Below are 23446 nucleotides of genomic sequence, written 5' to 3'. Positions count from 1 at the left end.
TGCGCCCGTCTACCAAGTGATTGACAAGCTCCGAAGCCCCGCCCCCCGAGGCGCCTGACGCTGAACCGCAGCCCCTTCTCATTGCCAGCCCCGCAGATCTCCATTTTCTTCTTTCCCGATATTCTGGAGCAGAAGAGTCAAAATTTGGAAAAATGAATGAAGAATACGACGTTATCGTGCTGGGCACCGGGCTGACGGTGAGAGAAAATGAAACGACGCGATAGCTAGCGTGTGAAGTGATTTGCAACCTGTTACCAACGCAGTTAGCGCTTGACAGTTTGGCTTTGAGATAACTGGGCCTAATAAGCGAGGCTAGCGCTAAGTAGCTAGCTTAGCCGCTAACTGAGAGGCAGCGACTGCGTGTTGGGTAATGGAAACTGTTAGCGTGGTAGCTAACGCTAACGGTTAGCCCTGTGCTATCTGCAACTGATATCCGTGCTTGAAAAGATTAACGTTAGCAACTGCTATAGAAGTTAAGACACTCGTGGTGTAGCTGTCGTTAGTACGGACTGTGATGATTCTGAACATAATAAGCACCGGTTATTCACCGCTGAACGCCAATACGGGCACAGTCCAGATAAGATTATTACGCGGATGATGAGTCTGCTAGCCGACCTACATTAAGCTAACCAATTAGCCTGCTAGCGATCGGGTAACGACTTGTCACTGCTTCCTGGATTAATCTTTTGTTCGCGGTGCTTGGTGACTAGGTTATTTGCTTTATTCAGCTGTGATGTTAGCGCACATTACTGTCAATCGGATGTAAATATATATAAGTTAGCAAACTAAGTTAAAATGTTTTAAAGTTTCCGTTCAGCAGTGCCTGTCCGTGCTGTGCACTCGACGGATAAAATTACGTCGATTAAAAAGACTTAATGATGCAAAAATGTGGAAGTTGTTTTGAATTGCTTTGGGCCATGTAACTGCTGCTGTGGGCCACAAACTTTTTTTTACTTTGTAACTCTGTAGCTTGAAGTTGAACTTCAGGCATACTAAGAGGCCCGGAAACTATATTTGTCGGCATCTACATGGCATAGCCACGTTAAGAAAGTTAGACTATCTGACAGGCCTCCTGGCTATCAGTTAGTTTTACGTGGCTGGAGCATGTCTTAGATATCCCGTGATGACAGTAGGACGTTATTGGAGACCATTGGTTGTCAACTCTGGGACGGTGCATTCATTGCATTTTTTTGGGATCCGATTTGAACCTGAACAACCTCCGCATCCAAGTTAAACACTATTGTTAAATGCTCAGCCTATTGCAAAGTAACATTTCCCTCTGATAGCAAACACTGAGTTATAAAGTGCTTCGGGATCAGAGCAGACAGGGGTAAGTTGAAATTGGTGAAGAGGGTGTTGATTTAGCACACATTTGGGTGTGGTTGAGGAACCGAAAGTACACTGTGAGTACTCTGCAAGCCTAGTTTAGTGAGAGCTGGTGGCCAGCCAGCCAAAACAGTCAGGCAGACCACAACGCAGAGGAGGTACAGTGTAGTTTTGCATGGTTTTAGTTCCTAATGCATATCAGTGAGTTCACTTCCTGATCTGCTACGTGTAATTGCTACACGTTCACAACAGGATACACAGATTCCTGAAAGGCTTTTATCCAAAGTTATGGGACAAGTAAAGAATCATCTGATCTTACGTCACTCGAGAATTCCCATTGAGTCAGTTGCCGATCTTTAAGGCAAACTCTTAATTACTTCAGTGTTGTGTTTTCTTAAAGAAACAGTGTTTATTTATGTTAAATTACTTCCCTCTTGAAAGTCCAGGTAGAAGGTAACTCCTATTAAACAGTCTACTGCACAATCTAATTTTTATATGATCAGATGAGTTCATCTTTCTGCTGTGTGTCTTGGATGAAGATGATTAGTCGGGCCTTTGTTTGTATCCCTCCTTGCATTTTTGGTGGGTTAAGTGGCTGGGGGGAAGGGGTTCCCCATCTGTCTACCACTGACACATAAGGGGAGTGGCTTGGCACAGAATATCAAACCGTACCTAGGTGCAGTCTGGTTCACAGAATGATTCTGTTGGTGATCCCAGGTAAGCAGCTTTTAGCCTTCAGATGAGGGAAAGGAATAACGCAACATTCAGAGGAGCACACAGAAACTGCTGTGCATAAATATGAACTGATTCAGACCTGCATGGGCTTCAGACTGTACTACGATCACTGGCCCTAGCCAGGAAACCAGACCAACATCCCCACCCACACATTTTTGTGGTGGCAAATTAGTCTGGAACCCCTCAGTTTAAAACTGACTATCCTCTGGCAAAGATCTGCCGGGCCAATCAAATCAAAATTTGGGCAGACTTTATGTGCTGATGGACAGAAGAGAAACCGCAACGAGTGAAAGCAGAACTTTTAGGGGACACCTTAAATTGACCTGCAGTGCCATTATTCAATTTTTCCCCAGTTTAACTGTATTAAACAAATGTCGTCACAGCACAAGAACCACAGCTTAACAACGGTGTTTTCATACACGCAAACACACTATGTGGTCAGAACTGCACGAAAACCACAACTAAACAAATACATTAAATGTAAATAAGATGAGTGTCCATCAGAGCTTAGAACAAGTAAATAACTCATGCTTGGTCTTAGTCGATCTTAGAACATTGTTCTGTAATTACACCATTAAACCGCTAGCTGACAGCTAGTCAGTAGCTCATGTTGGAGTAGGAGCTAATAAATGTTGAACAACAGTTACTTTTATTGAAATTACCGCAACAGAAATAAGAAAAGACATCTGAGATGGTGAATACAAGGCAGAAAGAGGGAGAATTTTTGGTTCTTTTGTGGTATCGTATCTTTTTTTTTTTTATTGTTGTTTTTTTTTGGTTTTTCATGACATAACTTGGTAATAATATAATGTCTTGTGACGTTAGCTCCTCGGTCATAAACTGAAGCTTGCCAAACTTTTTAACCTCTTGAAAGGAAATTGTTAATTTAAATGTATGTTAAATAACGTAAGATCAAGATGACTGGTCAGGGAAACCCATACCTTCAAATGAGGGTGGACCAACGTGACATACGTTGTGGTGGGGATGCTGATATTGGCCGCTGAGAGAGGTACAGTCAGGAGTTAAGGTGTACCTACATGATAAAACACCATCAGCCCGACAAGCACAGATTATGAGCCCTTTTTCTGCTTCCTACACATCATCTACTCAGATGGCTTCTCTCTTTTCCGTACCACAATAATTTAAAACGTAACTTCTGTTTAGAAATGATTAACTCCAACTCCAGCATGATCATAACTTCCAATTGCCATTGTGTGAAGTTCACAGAGCATGAAATACTCATGCTATTTTTCTGCCCACCGAAAGGAGGAAATGGTGTTAACGGAGAGGAAATGGACACAATGGTTACCTTAACACTCACTATAATAAATATCGAAGCTCAGCACTTTTAAAGAGAATTTAAGAAGTGATGATTTAAAGCTCACAAAAGCAGAAGATATAAAGATGCAGTATTATTTATTTACTAAATATTGTCATTAACTACTGTTATTAAAGTTCAGAGTCCAGAACATTCCAATCTTATGTTCTGACCTTATCACATGTTTTACGTGTAGAACTTTAATATGTAGATTACTGTAGTGAAGTAAACTACAGTACAGTAAACTACAACTTTCATTCATTATCAAGTTATTTTCATAATTTAATTCTTTTTAAAAAAACAATGCAGAAAAATGCCTCTCACATTTTTTTTTTACATGTCTTCATATGTATGGTTAAGTTCAGTTACAGCTCTATAACCTAGTTCCCCTCATTTTATGTCATTTTACAGCTTTGTTTAGTCCAGCGCAAGTCCAACATGTGACATGCAGCAATTGACAGTGTGTTGGAAATTGAAGCGTAAAAGTTACGCGTGTCCCGTTATTCTGTGGTCGTGATGTCCTGTCATGTGATTGTGTCTTTGCAGAAAACCACTCAGGTCTGGCTTCCTGTGTTAGACTTTGCTCCCTCTCATATCACCCTTCTCTGATTTTTACGGGTCTTATGTGTTAAAAATTGAACTGGTCCGTAGCATCTGCTCTCAGCGTTTTTTAATGGCTAGATTTTATGCTTCACTGTATTCTGGATCAGTGTGTTATTCCCCGTGTCAGCATGACCCTCTGCTATCTGGCAGAGCTGGTGATGACTGGGCTGCCTCTGTCTTTCCGTCAAATGGTCAGCAGGCCGGCTTCAGTCGCATGCCACAGTGGCACATCAGAACTGCCCCAAAGTCCTATCTGTAGCCCACTGCAAGTCCTTCCAGTCAGTGGCATTGCAAGATTACACAGTAGATAAAACATTTACAGATGCACATGATCAGATTTCAATGCTGCATGTGTTATTTTGAGTGAGCATCTTTGCTGAATCTGGCTCTGATGTAGAGGATGTAGAGAAGTGTCCCTTGTGAAGGGGGTGATTTGACTTTAAGTTTACTGGATTCCTGGTAAACAAACAGTAGGTTGCAGTGTTTTCACTGTGTCAACAATATTGCTTACCATTTTCCGCTTGAAATCTAAAGAAGAAGCGTGCTTTCACGCCAAGCCTGTTGTTCCAAAACTATGACCCAGCCAGGTCAGTTGGTTTGGGCTGGTGTGAACAAAGCGATTGCACTCCGCTCCAGAACAAATCAACTGAGCTGAGACCGGTTAGAGAGAGTGGTCTCAGCCCTTTAGCAATCACTCCCTTGAGCAATTAGTTTGCACATGCCATCCATTCACAACGCAAACACGATGTGATGCAGAGGTTGGCTTAGATTTTCTTGTTTGTCATTTAGATGGACCAGGCTGTAAAAGTTATGCCATTATCTAAAATTTCCCGTCATTTCCATTTCAGTAATAAAGACATATTTAAGTGCTGAAAGCACAATAACAATCGTTATACACAAGTAAGATTGTCATAATGATACTAAACTAAATGGTATTGCACACTGCATTTGGCATTGTTAGGAACGTGTGGACGCCTGCTATAGCGCATCACTAATCAACACTGTAGCTGTTTTCGATGGCAGTTGCTGCTTGTTTTATTTTAGCAACGACGCAGCCGTCTTTTAACCGAGCTGTTACTTTCAAACCAAACTGAATAAAGACACCCCGTACTGAACATATAACTTTTTAGTTATAGACACATAGAAAGAGAAACGAGCGGCCAACAATGTGGCAGAGTATATGAGGGTCTGTAAGTTGGTGTGAACGGAAGTATGTCATCAATCTGATTTGTCCATTTGACCATAGTGCACAATTGTTCCCCTTTGAAGTGAAAGACAAATTCAGCAACATAATGTTGTTGTGGTCAAGTGAATTTCCAGCGAGTAATGTCACAGCATTAAACTTTCAGCCTGTTGGCTTTTTTCTGTTTCTGATTCATCACCTTCAGAGTGGTCATTGTTTAGTTATTGTTGTTCTATTTGAAGGATTGATAGCTTTAAGGATTTTATTGCTTGTCATTGGACATCTGTCATCCTACATCAACAGGCTGCGTTAAGAGATGAGCGTGACCGTTCATGTACCCCTTTTTGCCTCTGAAAAGCCCACTAATTTATCTTAATAAAAGCAAGTAAAGGGTAACATCCTCGTTCCTTCCTGTGCCATCACCCATAGAAAGTTATGACGCATTGTTTTTTTGTCACGTGAGAAACGAATGCCACATAGCCACCTGAGTGCTAAGCTTTCTTTTAGTTGTAAAACTAGTTTTAGAGTAAAGTCCACAGTCACATGATGCACACAGCGCTTGCTTGGACTTGCTGCTGTAATCGTATTAAAGCATTTGGTGTGTGGGAATTCCAGGCTCTGGCAAGCATGCACAGCCTCCCTCATCACTCTAGAGCCCCGAAGTCCATTGAAAGCTGCGATCTTGATCCCAGCTCCATTGGGTTACGTCACAACTGGAATGCCATCGATTCACTTTAAAGTGTGCAAAGTCTTGTGTAACAAGCTCTGCATCGTAACATGTGTGCCCTCGAGTGGAGATTTTAGACTTAACGATTCTTAGAATGACAACAAAGTCAACATAAGACAAACTTGAGCATGATTACAAATAGTAATACAGAAATACAAATTTCCTCAATTAGCCACCAGGTTGCCTTGCATACAGTAAGAAAGTCCAGTTCATTGATTTATAGCATTGTTTGCAGTAGTTGTATAAGGACAAATATATTTATGATCTGTAACATATCGCCATGAAAGTCATCATATCGGCTAAATATAGAATTATTTTCAACACCCTGTAAAGTGTAATCTTTAAAAACCAGTCTGCTTTAGTTTTTTTCTGTGTTTTTGTTGTGGGTCATATTTCTAATGTTTTTTTTTTCTTCCTCCCAAAAGGAATGCATTTTGTCAGGCATCATGTCAGTGAAGGGGAAGAAGGTTCTGCACATGGACCGCAACTCCTACTACGGAGCTGAGAGCGCCTCCATCACACCTCTTGAGGACGTAAGTTGACCTCTTGCCCGTCTGGTATGACTATGGTTACTACAGGGGAGATCAGATTTACTTTGTGTATTATGGCTAACAGTTTCTTTTGAAATGTGTCAACAGTCACCTTCAGCTTGTTGCATTTCTCAGGTGGAAGTGGAAGTCATTGGCTGTGTTTCTGTTTCTCTCTGCAGCTTTACAAGCGTTTCAGCCTTCCTGGGAGCCCACCTGAATCGATGGGAAAAGGCCGCGATTGGAATGTGGACCTCATCCCTAAATTCCTCATGGCCAATGGTATACTCATTTACTTACCTTTAGTATCACGTGTCTGAGATTTTGGTGCGCAAGACCTGCAAAATGTCAACCAGGTGCCCTGATACTTCCAGCTAACTTGGTTCGAACATAAAAACAACATCTGTCGCCACAGGAACACCCAGCTGCAGCCTTATTTTGGTTACTATGAAAGTAACACTGTTGTTTGTATCTCCTCGTTTCAGGTCAACTGGTCCGCATGCTGCTGATCACACAGGTGACTCGCTACCTGGATTTCAAAGTGATTGAGGGCAGTTACGTGTACAAGGCAGGCAAAATCCATAAAGTCCCCTCTACTGAGACCGAGGCTCTGGCATCTAGTGAGTCTTTTAAATTATTAATCAGTTTGGTAGACAGCTTGGTGCGCACACACGCTGCGCTGCTTTCAGAATGGGTTCACTGAATATACAAATGTCTCTTTTAAGGTCTGATGGGGTTGTTTGAGAAACGGCGCTTCAGAAAGTTCCTGATTTTCATCTCCAATTTCGACGAGAACGACCCCAAGACTATGGAAGGTGTCGACCCCAACAAGACGACAATGAGGGCCATTTTCCAGAAGTTTAGCCTGGGCCAGGAAGTCATTGACTTCACTGGCCACTCCCTCGCACTCTACCGCACAGACGAGTCAGTGCTCTTTGTAGTTGTTTTACTTTTATTTGTTTCTTTCTTTTTAAAAAGCCTCCTAATTGCACATGATTGTTGTTGCATGTCTTTCCCCCAGCCTTGTTAAATGGTACAGTGAGTAGAGGTTTGAAATGTCTTTGTTTCTCTGCACTCAGTTACCTGGACAAACCGTGCATCCAAACAATAAACAGGATAAAGCTCTACAGCGAGTCTCTGGCCAGATACGGCAAGAGTCCTTACCTCTACCCGCTCTACGGCCTGGGAGAACTGCCACAAGGCTTTGCCAGGTAAGGGACTCCCTCTTTGTAAAACAATGTGGCTGAGATTGCTGTGCGTTGGATCACAATGGCAGGAAATGGAATAGGAAATTCTGAAGAAATTCTTTAAGGAAATAGTTTCATGTCTTTAGGCACTAAATTGTACGAGTAAAAATTTCAATAATTTAGTCTTTTTCCTTTTGTGTGTGTCAGACAAATAAGCAGTCATCAAATGTTACAATTGCAAGAGGTTTCTACCTAGAAAATTGCCCTACAAAAAAATTGTAGACCAGTTCCATTCCAGATAAGTGATCAAGCCCTGCATTCCTGTCTTAATCTTGATAACAGAAGCTCAGAGTGTATTTATGTTTTACACTTCCTTTAGTAATTAACCTGTAGGCAAGCATTTCATCAATCAGTGACACTCCCAAGTAAACAAAAGACGCATGCAGAGCAGAAAAGTAAAAATTCGGTCTCCTAGACATTTTCTATTCCAAAGCCTTCAAAACCCAAGAGTTGAGTTTAGGAAAGAGCTGGTGCTGAGACTAACTGCCCCCTCTCTGATGCACTTTAACAGTCTCTGAACAATACTGCTCTCTTAAACACCAATCAGAGTAAAGCAAACTGTAATGCAATATATATGTACATATTTGGAACATTTAAAGAAGGAACAGGCTGCTTTTGATCAATAAGTTTACAGATTTTGGTCACCAAGTTTTCCCAAAAAGCCTAATTAATGACTACAGATTCATCTTTAAAGTTTAGAACCACTGCCAGAACTAATGAAGGTAGTAGTTATGAAGTTGATGTTGACTTTGAATGTCCTGAACTGTGACTTCTTTCCAGACTGAGTGCTATCTACGGTGGGACGTACATGCTGAACAAGCCCATAGATGAGATTGTGGTGGAGAACGGAAAGGTGGTGGGAGTCAAGTCTGAGGGAGAGGTGAGCACGCTTGTCTCAGAGCAGTTCTGTTATATTTGGAAGCTAAGGTTTACCAGGTCATCCTTCCTAAGTAAAAGCTTGCTGAAGTTTAAGCAGATTTCCTCTGGATCTTATTTTTGATTCATATTATTTCAACCCCTGTAGAGTTATTGTCAGCTCATACTCGGTCAGTGCCGTTTATGACCCACGTTATGGTCTCTAATCTGTGGGTCCAGTTGTGGGAAATAACTTGACTGGGAGTTTTTTGTCCTCAGCTCATGGTAGGGGGTAATATGGAATCAAAATGTTCAATGATTAACAACTTCTAGCTAGTTTATTATTGATGTGGACATTGGAGTTGAAGAAACAATACGTAACAGGTTTGTACCACAACTCTTTATACCACTTTGTTTTGTAATTCTATCTACAATTTGGCTTTATAATATACATTTTTACTATTCAATATTATGAATGAAAAATGTCCCTGCAGTCCCCTTTGTTTATATTCCCCTCCCCTGGAATGAAACCTCTCTCTCGAATCCTTAAATGTGTTTTCCTTCCACAGATCGCAAGGTGCAAGCAGCTGATCTGCGACCCCAGCTACGCTATGGATCGCGTCACCAAAGTGGGTCAGGTGATCAGAGTCATCTGCATCATGAGCCATCCCATTGGTAACACCGGCGACATCAACTCTTGCCAGATCATCATCCCCCAGAATCAGGTCAACAGGAAGCACGGTGAGCGCACACAGGAAATTACAGTTGATCTAGAGTTTACAGTTTTTGGGATTACTAAGAAATACGAACAATCGTTACTTGCAGCCTTTCTTGAAATAACTGTGGAAATGCAGCCACTGAAAGCTTTAATCCTCTTTTGTTGCTATTTAGTTTTCTTCAGTGTGCGAAACTGCAGATCTGGTGGTACATGTGTGAAATCCCCTGCATCTGCTTCGGTTTTAACAGACTTTTCTCATATTATAAGCTGCTACCCAGAGCAGTGAGATTAAAAGTTCATACACAGTAAATGTATGTTTCTAAATGTCTTTGCAACACATTGTGATGTTTGTTTAAAAAGCCCTGACCCAAACATCAAAACTGAGGAGAGAGAAACCCATGTGCTTGAGAGACACTTGTCATTGGTAGTTGTATCCTGGGGCAGTAATACGACCAGTTGATTAAAAACTGCCAAAATGTTGCACAATTAAACCACTCCCACTGAACTGCTGAGTATTTGGACTGTTACAGTGAATCACAGCGTTGTGTCCAGATGCTAATCGCTAGCATGGCCCTGGTGCTTCCTAGTTCATTTTCAAGTTGGTAGCATCTTGTTTTTGCATGTATAGACTTATAAAACTAGACATAGATTTCTATCAACGTTAGGTGTAAGTGGGTGCAACCCTTAGCACTGATTTGTATCACAGTATGAAGGTTCTAGGTTTGAACCTGTTGGCTGGGTGGGGTCTTTTTATGCAGTTTCTGTGGAATGAATTTGAACTTCTGTGGTGTATCATTTGGCAAAAGTTTGAAATGGGTTCTTCTTTCAAAGATATCATTATAAAATATGTTTACAAGTTCTGTTTGTTTTTTATTGGTTAATAAAAGGATTGACTACTCAGAAAATAGTACATATATTATAAAAAAAGCCGTATTGATTGAAAAAATAATCAATGCAGCCCCAGTCAGAATTGTAAACAACATTTGAGCTTCACCACAATGAAACCACCAGACATTAACTATTAGTTTTTCTTTTTCCCAGACATCTACGTCTGTATGATCTCCTTTGCTCACAACGTGGCAGCACAGGGTAAATATATCGCCATCGTCAGCACCACAGTGGAGACGAGCGACCCCGAGAAAGAGATCAAGCCGGCCTTGGATCTGCTGGAGCCCATTGAGCAGAAGCTTGTCAGCATTAGCGACCAGTATGTTCCCACTGACATGGGCAACGACAGCCAGGTATGATCAGCGGAACAAGACGAAACGCGTGAACAGCACTGTTCCTATCCTTCTTTCTTTGCCGACTGTCAAATCTGTAATCGGAGCGTAAAAATGAGCCTGAAGACTGCAAGAAATGTAGCAGGGTTTTTGGCAAGCTGCTTGGTGGCCATACATTAGTAGTGATACAAAATTTCGAATTTAAAATAACATGTTGCTCTTATGTAAGGAAATACAGTCACCTATGCCATTGTGCAGAGAAATGTAAGAACAAGAAGCACTTCAGTGCTGTTAGATTGGATCGATATTTAAAACATTGTGATCAGATTAGAGTCTTGTAACCATCTCTACGTGCACTGACAGAGTGCTTACAGTTTGACCTCTTTTCCCATTCTAGATCTTCATCTCCCGTTCATACGACGCCACAACTCACTTTGAGACCACCTGTGATGACATCAAGGACATCTACCGGAGGATGACGGGCTCAGAATTTGACTTTGCTGAGATGGAACGCAAGAAGCAGGACATCTTCGGTGACGCCGCAGAATAGAGGGGACATGACCGCAACACTCACGATTATCAAAGACAACGCTGCCGACAACTGAAATCTTTCAAAAAAAAATAGAAAACCTACACAAATCTGTACACGCCAGTGGGCTGGCTGATAATTCAAGTATACAGTTTGCCCATTGGGGAAAGTTCATGATATATAGAAGAGATATGATATAGTATTGTTGGATAGGGTTCAGGGAGGGAGATATGCTTTTTCAGATCGGGTGGATGTTGCACTAAACACTGGTTATGCCTAATAGACAATAATACCCTACACCATTCTGATCCATCATGTTAAGATGATGCATAGTCCAAAGATGCCAAATCAAATGCTAATTCATAATACTTTACGGAGAGTGTCCGGGGAGGGGGGTGGGTTGAATTTTTCTGTCATTGTGTAAAAGGTTCTGGAAGATATATATATAACATCTACACATCCGATACTTTGCCTCTGCTGGTATATTTTCTTTCATGTTAGCTGAGTGTTCCTCGCAGGATGTGACAACTTGAACACGTTCGGGCCCAGCAACAGCAGAGAGCCGTGCGAGGCAGCACCTCAGCCGTCACATCATATGGTCAGATATTGTGAAACAACGTGGTTTAGTGGTTCGTAGGTTGGCTTTTTTTTGTGTGTATTTTATCCCCCATTGTTGTCTAAATCCTACTCAGCCAGGCAGTATACTGTAAGCCAAGCCACAGAGGAGACTGTAGTTCAGCATAAACTACCTGAACCTGTTTTCAACAGCTTGAATTACTATAATGCGTCAGAGGAGATATATTAGTTCCTGTATTATGCAAAATGATTGAAGACCCAAGCATTAACAGCAGATTGACGGCAAGTGTGGTTCACTGTAATTGCTTAAGAAGGACCAAATGTGTACTGCAGCAGTATTGAATTGATTAGAGCCCTGTGATATTTTCTGTTTTGAACAACTACATAAAAAAAAGACATCTTGGGCTCAAATGATTTCTGTACTGCAAAGTAAAAAAAACAACTTTGTCAAAAATCAAATCTGTGTTTTTTTATTTTATTTTTTTTTTTTTTAACATATATCTTTCAGTAAATGCAAGACAAGTTAACTCTTTACACAAATATTGTATTTGAGAGAATTTCCATTTTACTTGTAACACAACTGTCAACAATTTTATTCGCAGGTTAAATTTCAAGGCATGATCCAGAAACTGATTCTAAATTAAACATTATGTTTCCATTAATCTTCCGTTTGATCCATTAGACCTGTGAGAAACAGGAAGTCATGGGATTTTATTTGAAAATGTGTTTGCAGACACAAACCAGATTAAATGGCAGCATACCACAATCACTTGCACTGAAAAAAAAAAAGGGATGTGTGACGGTATTGCATCTTGTTGTGTTGGGCATTGCCACAGAACACGTGTCACTTAAAATGACGGGCAGATACAGGATATACCACGAGTAGTGCAGGAAGTCTTCAGTAGACTACGATTCCCACAATTCGATGCTGCACGTATTCGACACCACTTGCAGCGTCAGCTCATGTTTAGAGCTCTGCGTCAGCTGTGTACGTCGTCTACCACCAAGGGATTGATTTACCGGTCTTTTCTATACAGTCTATGGGTTAAACATGGAGGTGACAGCAGCCCGCCGGTCGTTTCTTTGCGATATCGGTGAGCGACGTCAATAAACATTATAGCAATAACTTGAACACCAGCAAATATTAGCCAGAAGCTAACAACGTCGAGAAATACAGACAGCGTATTAGCATAGTAACTACACTGTGTGCGCCATGGCAGGGAATTAAATACATTTTGCCATCCATGACTAACATACAGGCTTATTGACAAGTTGAGACTAATTACAATTAAGAAACTGTTTAGTTTTGACTGTATAATGTTACAGTTTTTGTCTTAGTAAAGTTCTACTATAACAAACACAACTGAGGAATATAAAGTTTATTATATACAAATATCCAGCTAGCTAATACAGCCACTGCTGTTGCTAGCTATATACAACACTTTCTTTTCTGTTATTCTATTAAAATATAGAGCTTTCTGCTTTTGTTTTACTCATTTGTTTACTATAGACCATTCACAGCATATCTTTTTTTCTTGTTATATTAAAGTAAGCAGAGGAAGTTAAAATTAACTCTACCATTTAGGTGACATCTAAGGGAACTCCAGGGTCCTGGTGCTGTTCAGGCTGCCTTATTGCCATGACTACTGAGAGACTGTTCCAACAGTTATTAAAACTGGTCTCACCTGTGTTATGACTGGTAAACATGTATACTGTTAAAATGTTCTGTTATGTGCTCATGCGTGCACAAGGCTCCTGGGCAGATCGGACAACCCTGCATGAAGCAGCGTCCCACGGCAGGGCTCTGCAGTTGAAACAGCTGATAGAAAGTGGAACATCTGTGAACCTGGTGACGGTGGATAACATCACTCCGCTACATGAAGCCTGCATACAGGCTCATCCCAACTGTGCCCGACTCCTTCTGGAGGCTGGGGCCCAGGTAAGATCAAGTTAAGTGGAACAAAAGTGTATGATAAGTATGAACGAATAAAATGCTGGAATGAGCTGAATTTGGACACCTTATTGTGAACACAACACAAAGTGATTCATTGTAATACAGAATAATGATTAGAGTTGGGATCTACGCTCACTCGCCAGTTCAACAGGTGCACTAGTGGTCAATGAATGCATTCTGATATAACAGTCTAGCACTATATCTCCCATCGTGGTTGTTCTAATGTCCAGTTGATGTTGAAACAGGACAGGAAAAGTGGTAATTCAGCTGGATGCTCATTTTGGAGGACGTCTTTGTGGTGCTGTTAAACTGAATTGAATTAAACAGTAAAGTGTTTGTGTCATTAGGACCAGCTAAAACAGGGTTGTCAAAATAATATAAGCATCAGTTCAGCACAATACAATTCAGTGGTACCACAAACCGCAGCCTCCGAAATGAGCCTCAACAGCTCTCTTTGTTATTTGAAACTAATGTTGAATACCATTACCTTCATGGAGTTAAGATTTAGTGCAGGACTGTTATGTTAGAATGCACTGGTCTCTTTCAGGACTTGTTTCTTTTCCCCAGGTTGACGTGCGTACCATCCATGGCAGCACTCCTCTTTGTCATGCCTGTGCTTCTGGTAGCCTGGAGTGCGCCAAGCTCCTGTTGGACTACGGAGCCCAAATTAACCCGTCCCTCACAGCTCTCACCGCCTCGCCACTCCACGAGGCCTGCATACAAGGTAAGACTGCAGCGGCAATAACACTGGTTTCAGTCAGTCATAGCCGGTCATTCCTCGCCATGGTAAGTCAGATGTTGCGTTCCTCGCAGGTAATGCTGACGTTGTGAGGCTGATGATAGCCAACGGTGCCAAGCTGGAGGCATTTGACGTCCACTTTGGTCCTCCCCTTCACATAGCATGTGCGAAAGGGCAAATAGATTGTGTCAAGGAGCTGCTGTGTGCAGGTCAGTACAAAGAGTTAAGATTAGAAACTATGTTCAAGACAAATATGTGTTAAAGAATGACATTTGTAAAAGGAGCCCATTGCTCTTTGAGTCTGAGAGAGACTGAATCTGCAGGACAAAGAGAAATGCATCACAGTCACTGTGAGCCACAGAATGCAATATTTATTATTAGCTGAAGTCACATTCCAGGATGTGCTTAATTTACTCATCATCAGATTAGATTAAACCTGCAGATTTGTTTTAGCCGTGATGACTCTAAAATAAAAGGTCTAAACTCATCTCAACTTTGTGCAGGTGCCAATGTGAATTCAGTGAAATTCCACGAGACAGCTCTGCACCATGCAGCTCGAGTTCAAATGGTGGAAATGATCGAGCTGCTGGTGGAGTTTGGCGCCAACGTGTATGCCAGCGACAACACGGATAGCAAGCCTGTCGACTACACAACAACAGCCTCTCCCTCTTACACCTGCCTCAGGTTTTATGAAAGTGAGACAGCCGTTCGGACAAGAGTTACAGTATTAGCGATCGCTTTTCTTTTATTTCTGCTGGGCTTGTGATTCATGACAAGAAACCTCATGTAAACCTCTTGTCCTTGACAGGTAACCCTCTGAGCCTGCAGCAGCTGTGCAGAATTGCTTTGAGGAAGATGCTGGGTACCAGAGCATCAGAAGTCATAGATCAACTAGATATATCCCACCGCATTCACAGCTACCTCCACTACTGTGACCACCCTACATCACTACACATGATTGGTGTTTGAGTTTACATATTAAACCTTTAAAATGATGCATCATGGACTGCATATCTGCTTAAATGTAAATGCACTATTCACCTTATTTCTGTAATATACTCTGTTTATTCTGAGGTGGAATAAATATTGATAAAATAATGAATTTATAGTACAAACTACAAATTCCAGCATGCATTTCGAGTACCAGGTATGTCACGTGACTCCTGCCGCATGCAGACGGCGTGAACGCGGCTGTTTACAAACAACCCCTGTCGCGCTGGTTCACTGTCAACGTTGCTAAGCTAATCATACGTGGAGAGGAAAAAGACCGAGGATGGAAATAGAAAATTCCCAGCCTTACTTCTTTGGAGACATTGGTGAGAATGAAATGAAGACAACATGGCCGGGGAGACTGTCGCTATCTCAAACCTTGACCCAGTTTGACGTCGGCGTGTTTGCGTTGAGCTGTCACCGGCTAGCTAACAGGCTAACCAACGGGCTAACCGGTGTCGTTCACATAGTGTTACAAGTTCTCCGCCGAAGACCTGTATTATTCATTTTTCGTAGGTTTAAAGCATAGAAATATACTGTAGAATGGCTTCTCTTTACAGTGTTGTATTTTTTACGTGATTTTTTTTCCTCCAAACCAACCAGGAAACATAGCCTTAAAAAGAAGACTACATTTGTTTTCTTATATTCTAGAAGTACACAAAATACAATATAGTTGTACTGTTGTTGTAGTTCACTTTTGTACTTGAACTTAGCCTAAATCTCAACTGAAATAGGCAATAATAATAATAGTAATACTAGTAATATGGAGTGAAAAAAGCATTGTTACAATAACAAGAAGACTGCTGTCACATATATTTATTTATTCTACTAAAAGAACATCTATGAATAAAAATGGCAACAACATCACATATTGTAATGTTCAGAGTACAACCTGCTCCCCTGCAGGCTGCTGGGCAGAGAGGACGGAGGTTCACAAGGCAGCGTCCCTCGGCCAGGCGTCCCAGCTGGAGCACCTCATCCAGAGTGGAGCCTCGGTCAACATGGTGGCTGTGGACTCCATCACACCGCTGCATGAGGCCTCCCTGCGCGGACAGGCCCAGTGTGTGCAGCTGCTGCTGGAAGCAGGAGCCCAGGTGAACCACCAGCAGATACATGTCCATCATACCGTGGGTTATACTTGTGGGAAACGGCTGGGAGTTTACTACAAATACATTATGTCAGAACTGAACAAATGAAATGCTTGAGGAAAGACAAGATTGTAGATGGGAAGAGGAGATGAAGTACTCCTGTGTCACCCTGTGTCTTACGATGCATCTCAGGTGGATGCGAGGAACGTGGACGGGAGCACCCCGCTGTGTGACGCCTGCTCATCTGGTAGCTTGGAGTGTGTGAGGCTCCTGCTGGAGCACGGTGCCAAGGCCAACCCTGCCCTCACCTCCCGCACCGCCTCACCTCTCCACGAGGCCTGCATGGGAGGTGAGTGCCTCAGTTTTATTTATTCCATGCACAACGTTTTTATGAAACAAACTCAAGTACTCTCTGATGTTCTCTCAGGTAACTCAGACTGTGTGGAGCTTTTGATAGCGATGGGTGCTTGTCTTGAAGCGTATGACCTTTACTACGGGACCCCGCTGCACGTGGCTTGTGCTAACGAGCACACGGACTGTGTTAAGGTGCTGCTCAATGCAGGTGGGTGTCAGTGCAAAGCACATTGGGGCCTTTGGATTTAAATTTGGCACTAGGTTGTTTGTTTACTTCTCTCACATTTTGGAGGCTGTAGTTTAAATCTAGTAAGTAGTATGGTTGGCCAACAATCCAACAATCAAGTAAAATCTAGCATGAATAAAGACCTTGCTCAGTATTGAGAAAGTTATCTGGTAGTGTGAGGCGTTCACAGATTTTCATGAGATTTATAAAAAGCCGACGAATTTTCTTTGTCCTTCTAGGCGCTAAAGTGAACGCCGCCCGGCTGCACGAGACCCCACTGCACCACGCTGCCAAAAACATGCGGGCCGAGATGATTGAGATACTGGTGGAGTTTGGGGCCAACATCTACGCGAGAGATCAGCACGACAGGAAACCCGTGGACTACACCACACCGGGTTCTCCCTCTGCAACCTGTCTGCAGTTTTACGAGGGTGAGTTTTCACAAAAGTCTGGTCTGCATGAAATAAATAAACATTACCGTTTGTCACCAGCAGATGGCAAGCAAGGATGGTTTTTCACTTTAGTGAAGCCCCAGATAAATACACCTGTTGTTTACCATGTTACTACTATTTACAGCTGACAAACTATAGGATAGTCTCTATAAATGGATGCACAAGACATCCATACTTGCATCTTTTGATTTCAAAGATCTATTTATAAAAATGTATCTCAGCATCAAACTCATACCTCCAGTTTGGGTATCAGTTGACAAGTTTCGTCTTTCTGATGTTTCCATAATTTTCCAGAGGCTAACATTATTGACACACTGTGTGTTACAGACGCTTAGTTTTCCTTTTTCTTCTTCTGTAGCCACTCCTATGAGTCTGCAGCAGCTCAGCAGGTTAGCTGTGAGGAAGGAGCTGGGCACCAGGGCTCTGAAGGTCATAGGTCAACTGAACATGCCAAAACTCATCATCAGCTACCTCCGCTACCAGTGAGTGTCACCTGGAGCAGGAGCTGGGTCAAAGCTCGACAAAGGACTGGAGACATGTGGTGCTGCTGCTGCTGCACCATTCTGCTGCAAACGCAGTGAAGGCGCCACTGCTTTAGATATGGTAACAACTGAAACACAGTTTAGTGCCAAGGTGCCAAGCACAATGCCATCACATGCTTTCATGTTTTTTTTTTTTTTTTTTAAACTGCACTTTCTTCTTAAGACTTGAACTGGCCGAGTGGAGGCTGAGACTTGCACAGCAACAATATGAGTAAATCGGTTTAGGAAATACTCTCATACCAAGACTAGCCGTTTTTAGAGGAAGCAATTACAAGTTGTTAAGTCTGTAGAATCAGTGGTGCTGGAAGATTTCCATTTTCTTATAGCGTGTTTTAATGACAGTTAATCGTGGATTTAAAAGGGCAACATTTAGATAAAAGCTCTTCTCGACAATCTCGGTACAATCTCGGCTCGTGCCAGCTTGTGCCAGAACTTAAATTCAAAAGCAGCTTTTATTAGAAAAGGCACCAGCGCTCGCTTTGCTATATAAGCAGTTGGCTTGGGTTGGTGATCATGGCCGCTCTGTCTGACAGTAGTTTGTTTAGACGTTGGCTGCGAATGTCAACAATAAATGTCTTAAACAGCATTTAATAATTTCAGTAATAAAAAATAAACAGAACCGGTGCCGCAAGAGAAGATCACGTCTAATATTAGCCATGATGGTGATATGGAATTATTTCAATTCAGTGGTACGTTTTGTTTGTTTGTCAACTAAACGCTGCTGCTGCTAGATCAATTCAATGATTTGCCGGGAAAAGGCAGGCAGTAGCGGTTAAAATATGAAATGGGACACGGCGTGCTCGCTTCGTCTACATTCCCTGACCAAGAAAGAAAAAAAAACAGTAAAAATACAAAGCAGTGTTGTTGTCACAGGAGCACTCGGACCGAAGCTTTCCAGATGCTGCTTCACTCATCTCAGTTTTTTATGATCGCAGCATGCATAGCAACAGCCTCTGTTTGATATTGATGCTGTAGTTTCAAGCAGACATCTATCCCGTCTACATATTTATAGCTTGGGGCCAGTGGCTCTGTTAAATTTGCTTATATACGACCCAGGGTCCTCAGTCAGGTCTAGTTATTTTTAGCCGGAGGCACGGGAAGTTGTTAATGAATTCCGCAAAGATGTGTTTTAAATCTTCTAAATTGTCATGACCTGTTTTGTCGGTCCAATAACTTTGATTCATTCTTCGGAGGTTGAATCAGGCCATACACACATTCCTCTGGATAACAGAGGAGTGGAATGCATCACTGTGTATGTGTTATTTATGATGCCATCTCACCTGGCTCAGCCTGTCCCAGCAACACATAATCCATCTTTTTACAGCGAACTTTAATTTCCAGAGTGGTGTAAGCGTTGTGTGCTTCCTTATCTGAGTCTGGTGACACTGAGAGGAAACATTAGCTAAACCACAGCGGCTTCACATACATGTTTTAGCCCTTTAACTACATATTTACTTTTTACGAAAAGAGCACTTTACATCACATCTGAAGTTTTGTGTGTGTGTTTTTATTTATTTTAGTATTCAGTTGTTCAGCGTACAGCATCTGGAAACTTGTTTGAGAATAACTCTTCTTCACTCTTGTAAGTTGTGTGAAAACCTTCGATAACTGCATACACCGATCAGCCACAACATTATGACATTATGACAAATGAATAACACTAACCATCTTGTGACAATCTAATGTTCTGCTGGGAAACTTTTGTACCTGGCATTCATGTGGATGTTACTTAGACATGTAGTACCCACCTAGACCAGACCAGGCACCCCCACCCCAGTGGGCCTGACACAGGCACACACAAAAAAAATGGTTTAGGAACACCCCAGCTAGAACCACTACTTCACTAGATCCCAAACTGATCGAGTATCTGTGGGATGGTCCACAGAGGCCCCTCCCCTCAACCCATAGGACCCAAAGGCCCACACTAACAACATTCTGCTGCCAGACACCAGAGGACACCCTCAGAAGGCCCAATATTAGGTCATAATGTTATGCCTGATCGGTGTATAATATAATTTGAATCTTTTCTAATAAACTCAAGCTCATGGACATTAATAACCATCATCAAATGTAGTTGTGCCAAATGGCTAATCAAAGCACAATAGCATAAAGTTGAGCACAAACAACCAAATTTGGTTACCATGGACGTTTATAAAGATATTCAGTGAGCGTGACTTTTTCTCTTTCTGTATCCCCCCTGCCCCTGTTCTTATTAATCATAAAACACAGTCCACGTGCAGTCTGCTGACGTTAGTATTCAGGATTTTGGGGTGTTTAGGTTCACTGCTTTCAGACCTCTTATTTTTTTTCCCCTGAGCTGCCAGCGAGCATGGTTACCTGGCCATCTGACAGCTCTCATGGAGATCAGAACCAGTGGGGGTTACTGTGTGTCTGCCAGACCTCTTCCAAGTAGTAAACACTATTTCATACTTTCAGACCCGCATCCATATCTCTCGGTTCACTCCCCTCATTTGGCTGGTGCCCTAAACGTGCCTGGGCTGCACGATGCTGGCTTGAACATAGAGCTTGTCTGATACGCTCCATAAACAGGCCAAGCTGTGGGAGTTTTTCAAGTCAAAATATAAATTCTAGTAACTTACCTACCATCATAACAATCTGTTTGTACTGTTATTAACGCTATAAAATACAGGTCACTGTAATCAGGCCGGTAAATAATCTTGAAGCACGTATCTCATGGAGCGATCCCTTTAAGACATGTTAAAATATCTGACCCTGATACAGACGGCTCTTCTCCTTGCAGCTTAAAATAACCAGTACAAAACATGCTTGGGTTCAAAGCACTTTAAGTCCAGAGAAGGGACTGGAAAAAACGATGAGAGGATGGCAGGCATGAAGGGAATGTCTTGTTATCTAACATGAGAAATGGCCCTTGCTTCCTTATAGGAATGTTGAACTTCAGGTTGATCAATAGCGTGGTTGGTTGGTCCTTTTTAAAACTTTCCTCCTGGTTCGTCGGATTAAAGAGCCTTGGCAGTTCTTTGAGTTTCTTAATTGTTATTGAAATGCTAGGTTTAATCTGGTGCCATGTTCAGAACACACTGATTTATATGTTTAAGGTGCTACATTTTGAGGACCCCTCCACCACCACCACCACCACCAACACACACAAAAATGTTCTATAAATACTTCTCTTCTTAAAGTGTTTTGATCTGAATATGATTAATATGTTGATTTATTGAGTAAACTGTGTCAATGACGTGCTGTCCTCATGTTTTTGCGTGCATCTGGATTTCAAACCAAGTCATTTAACACGTTTACTGTATGTCCTGACACCTAAGAGCCGTGTTGTGCTCTGTATGTCCTCATGGTGGTGCCTGTCTGGCTGCTGCCAACTTATTCTTGTAAACACACACACCAAGAACAGTACATGACAGGAAACAGGTCATCTCTTTAACTGTTTAGGTCTGTGCTACATAGGGTACCAGCAGTTCCATCATTTGAAGGATCTATTAGCAGAATGTACTATGTATGCTTTATGTCAGGAACTTTAAATTGTTACTACAGAGCAGGTACATGCTCTTAGACCAAATAACTACACTGATCAGCCTTAATATTATGACCTTTTACCTAATATTGTCTACCTCCTGCCAAAACAACCCTGACCCGTCTAGGCATGGACTCCACTAGACCTCTGAAGGTGTGCTCTGGTATCTGGCACCAAGACGTTAGCAGCAGAGCCTTTAAGTTCTGCAAACTGTGTAGGGCCTCCATGGATCAGACTTGTTTGTCTAAAATATCCCAGAGATCCTCTACTGGATTGAGATCTTGCGGACTCTGGTGGTCAACACCTTGAACCCATTGTTGTGTTTCTCGAACCATTCCTGAACTATTTTAGCTTTGTGGCACGGAACGTAATCCTGTTTAAAGAGGCCACTGCCATCAGTGAATACTGTTTCCATGAAAGGGTGTACATGATCTGTAACAGTGTTTAGGTAGGTGGTACATGTCAAAGATCTCCAAGAAGAACATTGCCCAAAGCTTCGCACGGCCTTTGCTGTCTTCCCTTGTTCCTATAGTGTATGCGGGTGCAATGTGTTCCTGAGGTAAGCAACACATGTATCTGGCCATCCATGTGATTTAAAGAAAAACTTGATTCATCAGAGCAGGCCACGTTCCTCCATTTCTCTATGGTCCAGTTCCCTTTGTAGGCGCTTTCAGTGTAGGACAGGTGTCAGCATGGGTATCGTGACTGGTCTGCTGCTACACAGCCCAATACAAAACGAACTGATGCTCTGACACCTCTCCGTCAAAACAGCAGTATGTGCTACAGTCGCCCCCTAATTTCATTGGACCACACAGGTACTGACCACTATAGACCAGGAACACCCCACAAGAGCTGTAGTTCTGGAGATGATCTGAGCAACAAGTCTAGGCATCTCAGTTTAGCCCTTTCAGACTCTCTCATAACCTTCCACTTGCCCATTTTTCCAGCTTCTAACACATAAACATAAGGACTAAATGTTGCACCTTATCCACTCACTGGCCACTTTATTAGGTACCCCTACTGAGTTGGACTCCCCTTTGTCAATTCTTCATGTCAGAAGATGGTTACGCTTTGGTCTTAAAGGGATGAACATGGTCAACGACAATACTTAGGTAAGCTGAGTAAATAAACATCTTGTGAAAATATGTTGTAATTACAGTATTTAGTTCAAACTGTGATCATTTGACTAAATTTGAAACAAAGCCTACAGTTTGACCAAGTATACTAAGCTCAGTTCCTCTCATTTTCCACTAGGCTGTGCCATGGATAAAGAAATAAACTGTCGGCCAAACGTGTCAGCCAACTACAAGCTGTGCTGTAACAGTCAGCGTGTGTTAGGGGCCAGAGGGCAAAGAGACAACAAGCTCCTGTAACCGGTTAGTCACCGGCTGGTGGCTAATTAAGCAGACCTCATTGATTTGCTTTCCCGAGGAAAAGATCTTTGTCATTAAGCCATGAACAGAAGGGGGAATAGTTCTTGGCAGCAGAAGAGCAGAAGAGGAAAGGGAAAAGAAGAGAGCAGATTGTGGATCTGAGGTGCTAAGCAGACAGGAACTGGGAGGTTTTTGTTTAAGAGTTAGAGATAAACACACAGCTAGGACGCTGTGATGGTCCAGTGCTATGCTCACCCATCAGACACTGCAGCCGGAAAGTCACTACCCTGAAATGAGCTGCAGATGTGAGGCGCTGCACTGAAGACTGATATACAGAGAGATGCATGAAGACAAGAACCAAACATATATATATACACACATAGAAAGTGCACAAAAAAATAATTTTCTGCTCATGACATGACTGATGGGTTCTGTGGAGCTGACTCATGCTTTTAATTTGGGCAATCAGCTAGCTCAGTTCCGTTTATTGCTCACAGCCACAGAGAAGTGTAATGTCACATTGTTCACAAAAAATACGCAGTCAGTTGTGTGCACATAGTCAGATCAGCCCTCACCCTACAGCTCTTCATGTCTGCAAACCATTGCAACACTACGTGTAGATATCGTGGTTGGCTTAGCATAATGACTGGAAACAGGAA

At 42.2% G+C, this 23446-nt stretch overlaps 3 protein-coding genes across 7 annotated transcripts; all 3 read left to right on the top strand.

Moving 5' to 3' along the window:
- The first annotated feature begins 55 nt into the window (after positions 1-55).
- gdi2 (GDP dissociation inhibitor 2) lies at positions 56-12226 on the top strand. The gene is made up of 10 exons (XM_084573529.1): positions 56-197; positions 6318-6425; positions 6602-6701; positions 6905-7039; positions 7145-7343; positions 7499-7630; positions 8447-8546; positions 9091-9262; positions 10281-10480; positions 10857-12226. The coding sequence occupies exons 1-10, from the start codon at positions 153-155 to the stop codon at positions 11007-11009; spliced, it is 1344 nt and encodes a 447-aa protein (XP_084429655.1). The 5' UTR covers positions 56-152; the 3' UTR covers positions 11010-12226.
- An 864-nt stretch (positions 12227-13090) lies between these two features.
- On the top strand, positions 13091-15262 carry asb13a.1 (ankyrin repeat and SOCS box containing 13a, tandem duplicate 1). Its single transcript, XM_084573535.1, has 5 exons — positions 13091-13503; positions 14086-14242; positions 14332-14466; positions 14761-14952; positions 15066-15262. The coding sequence occupies exons 1-5, from the start codon at positions 13270-13272 to the stop codon at positions 15224-15226; spliced, it is 879 nt and encodes a 292-aa protein (XP_084429661.1). The 5' UTR covers positions 13091-13269; the 3' UTR covers positions 15227-15262.
- Positions 15263-15471: 209 nt separating this feature from the next.
- Positions 15472-23166, top strand: LOC311508649 (ankyrin repeat and SOCS box protein 13-like). Of its 5 annotated transcripts, XM_084573534.1 has the most exons (6): positions 15472-15573; positions 16154-16341; positions 16528-16684; positions 16763-16897; positions 17155-17346; positions 17726-21350. In XM_084573534.1, exons 1-6 carry the CDS (start codon positions 15531-15533, stop codon positions 17851-17853), a joined length of 843 nt encoding a protein of 280 aa, XP_084429660.1. In that variant the 5' UTR covers positions 15472-15530; the 3' UTR covers positions 17854-21350. The 5 variants fall into 5 exon arrangements, 4 of the variants coding, with proteins under 4 accessions (XP_084429660.1, XP_084429658.1, XP_084429659.1 ...); XM_084573532.1 differs by having other exon boundaries at positions 16528-16897; XR_014699765.1 differs by lacking the exon at positions 15472-15573 and adding an exon at positions 22472-23166 and having other exon boundaries at positions 16071-16341; positions 16528-16897; positions 17726-17970.
- The last annotated feature ends 280 nt before the right edge of the window (positions 23167-23446 follow it).

Source organism: Chelon labrosus (genome assembly GCF_963514085.1).
Source record: "Chelon labrosus genome assembly, chromosome: 23".
Taxonomy (NCBI): Eukaryota; Metazoa; Chordata; class Actinopteri; order Mugiliformes; family Mugilidae; genus Chelon; species Chelon labrosus.
Note: the sequence above shows the minus strand (reverse complement) of the source record. Positions and strands in the feature narration are given on the sequence as shown.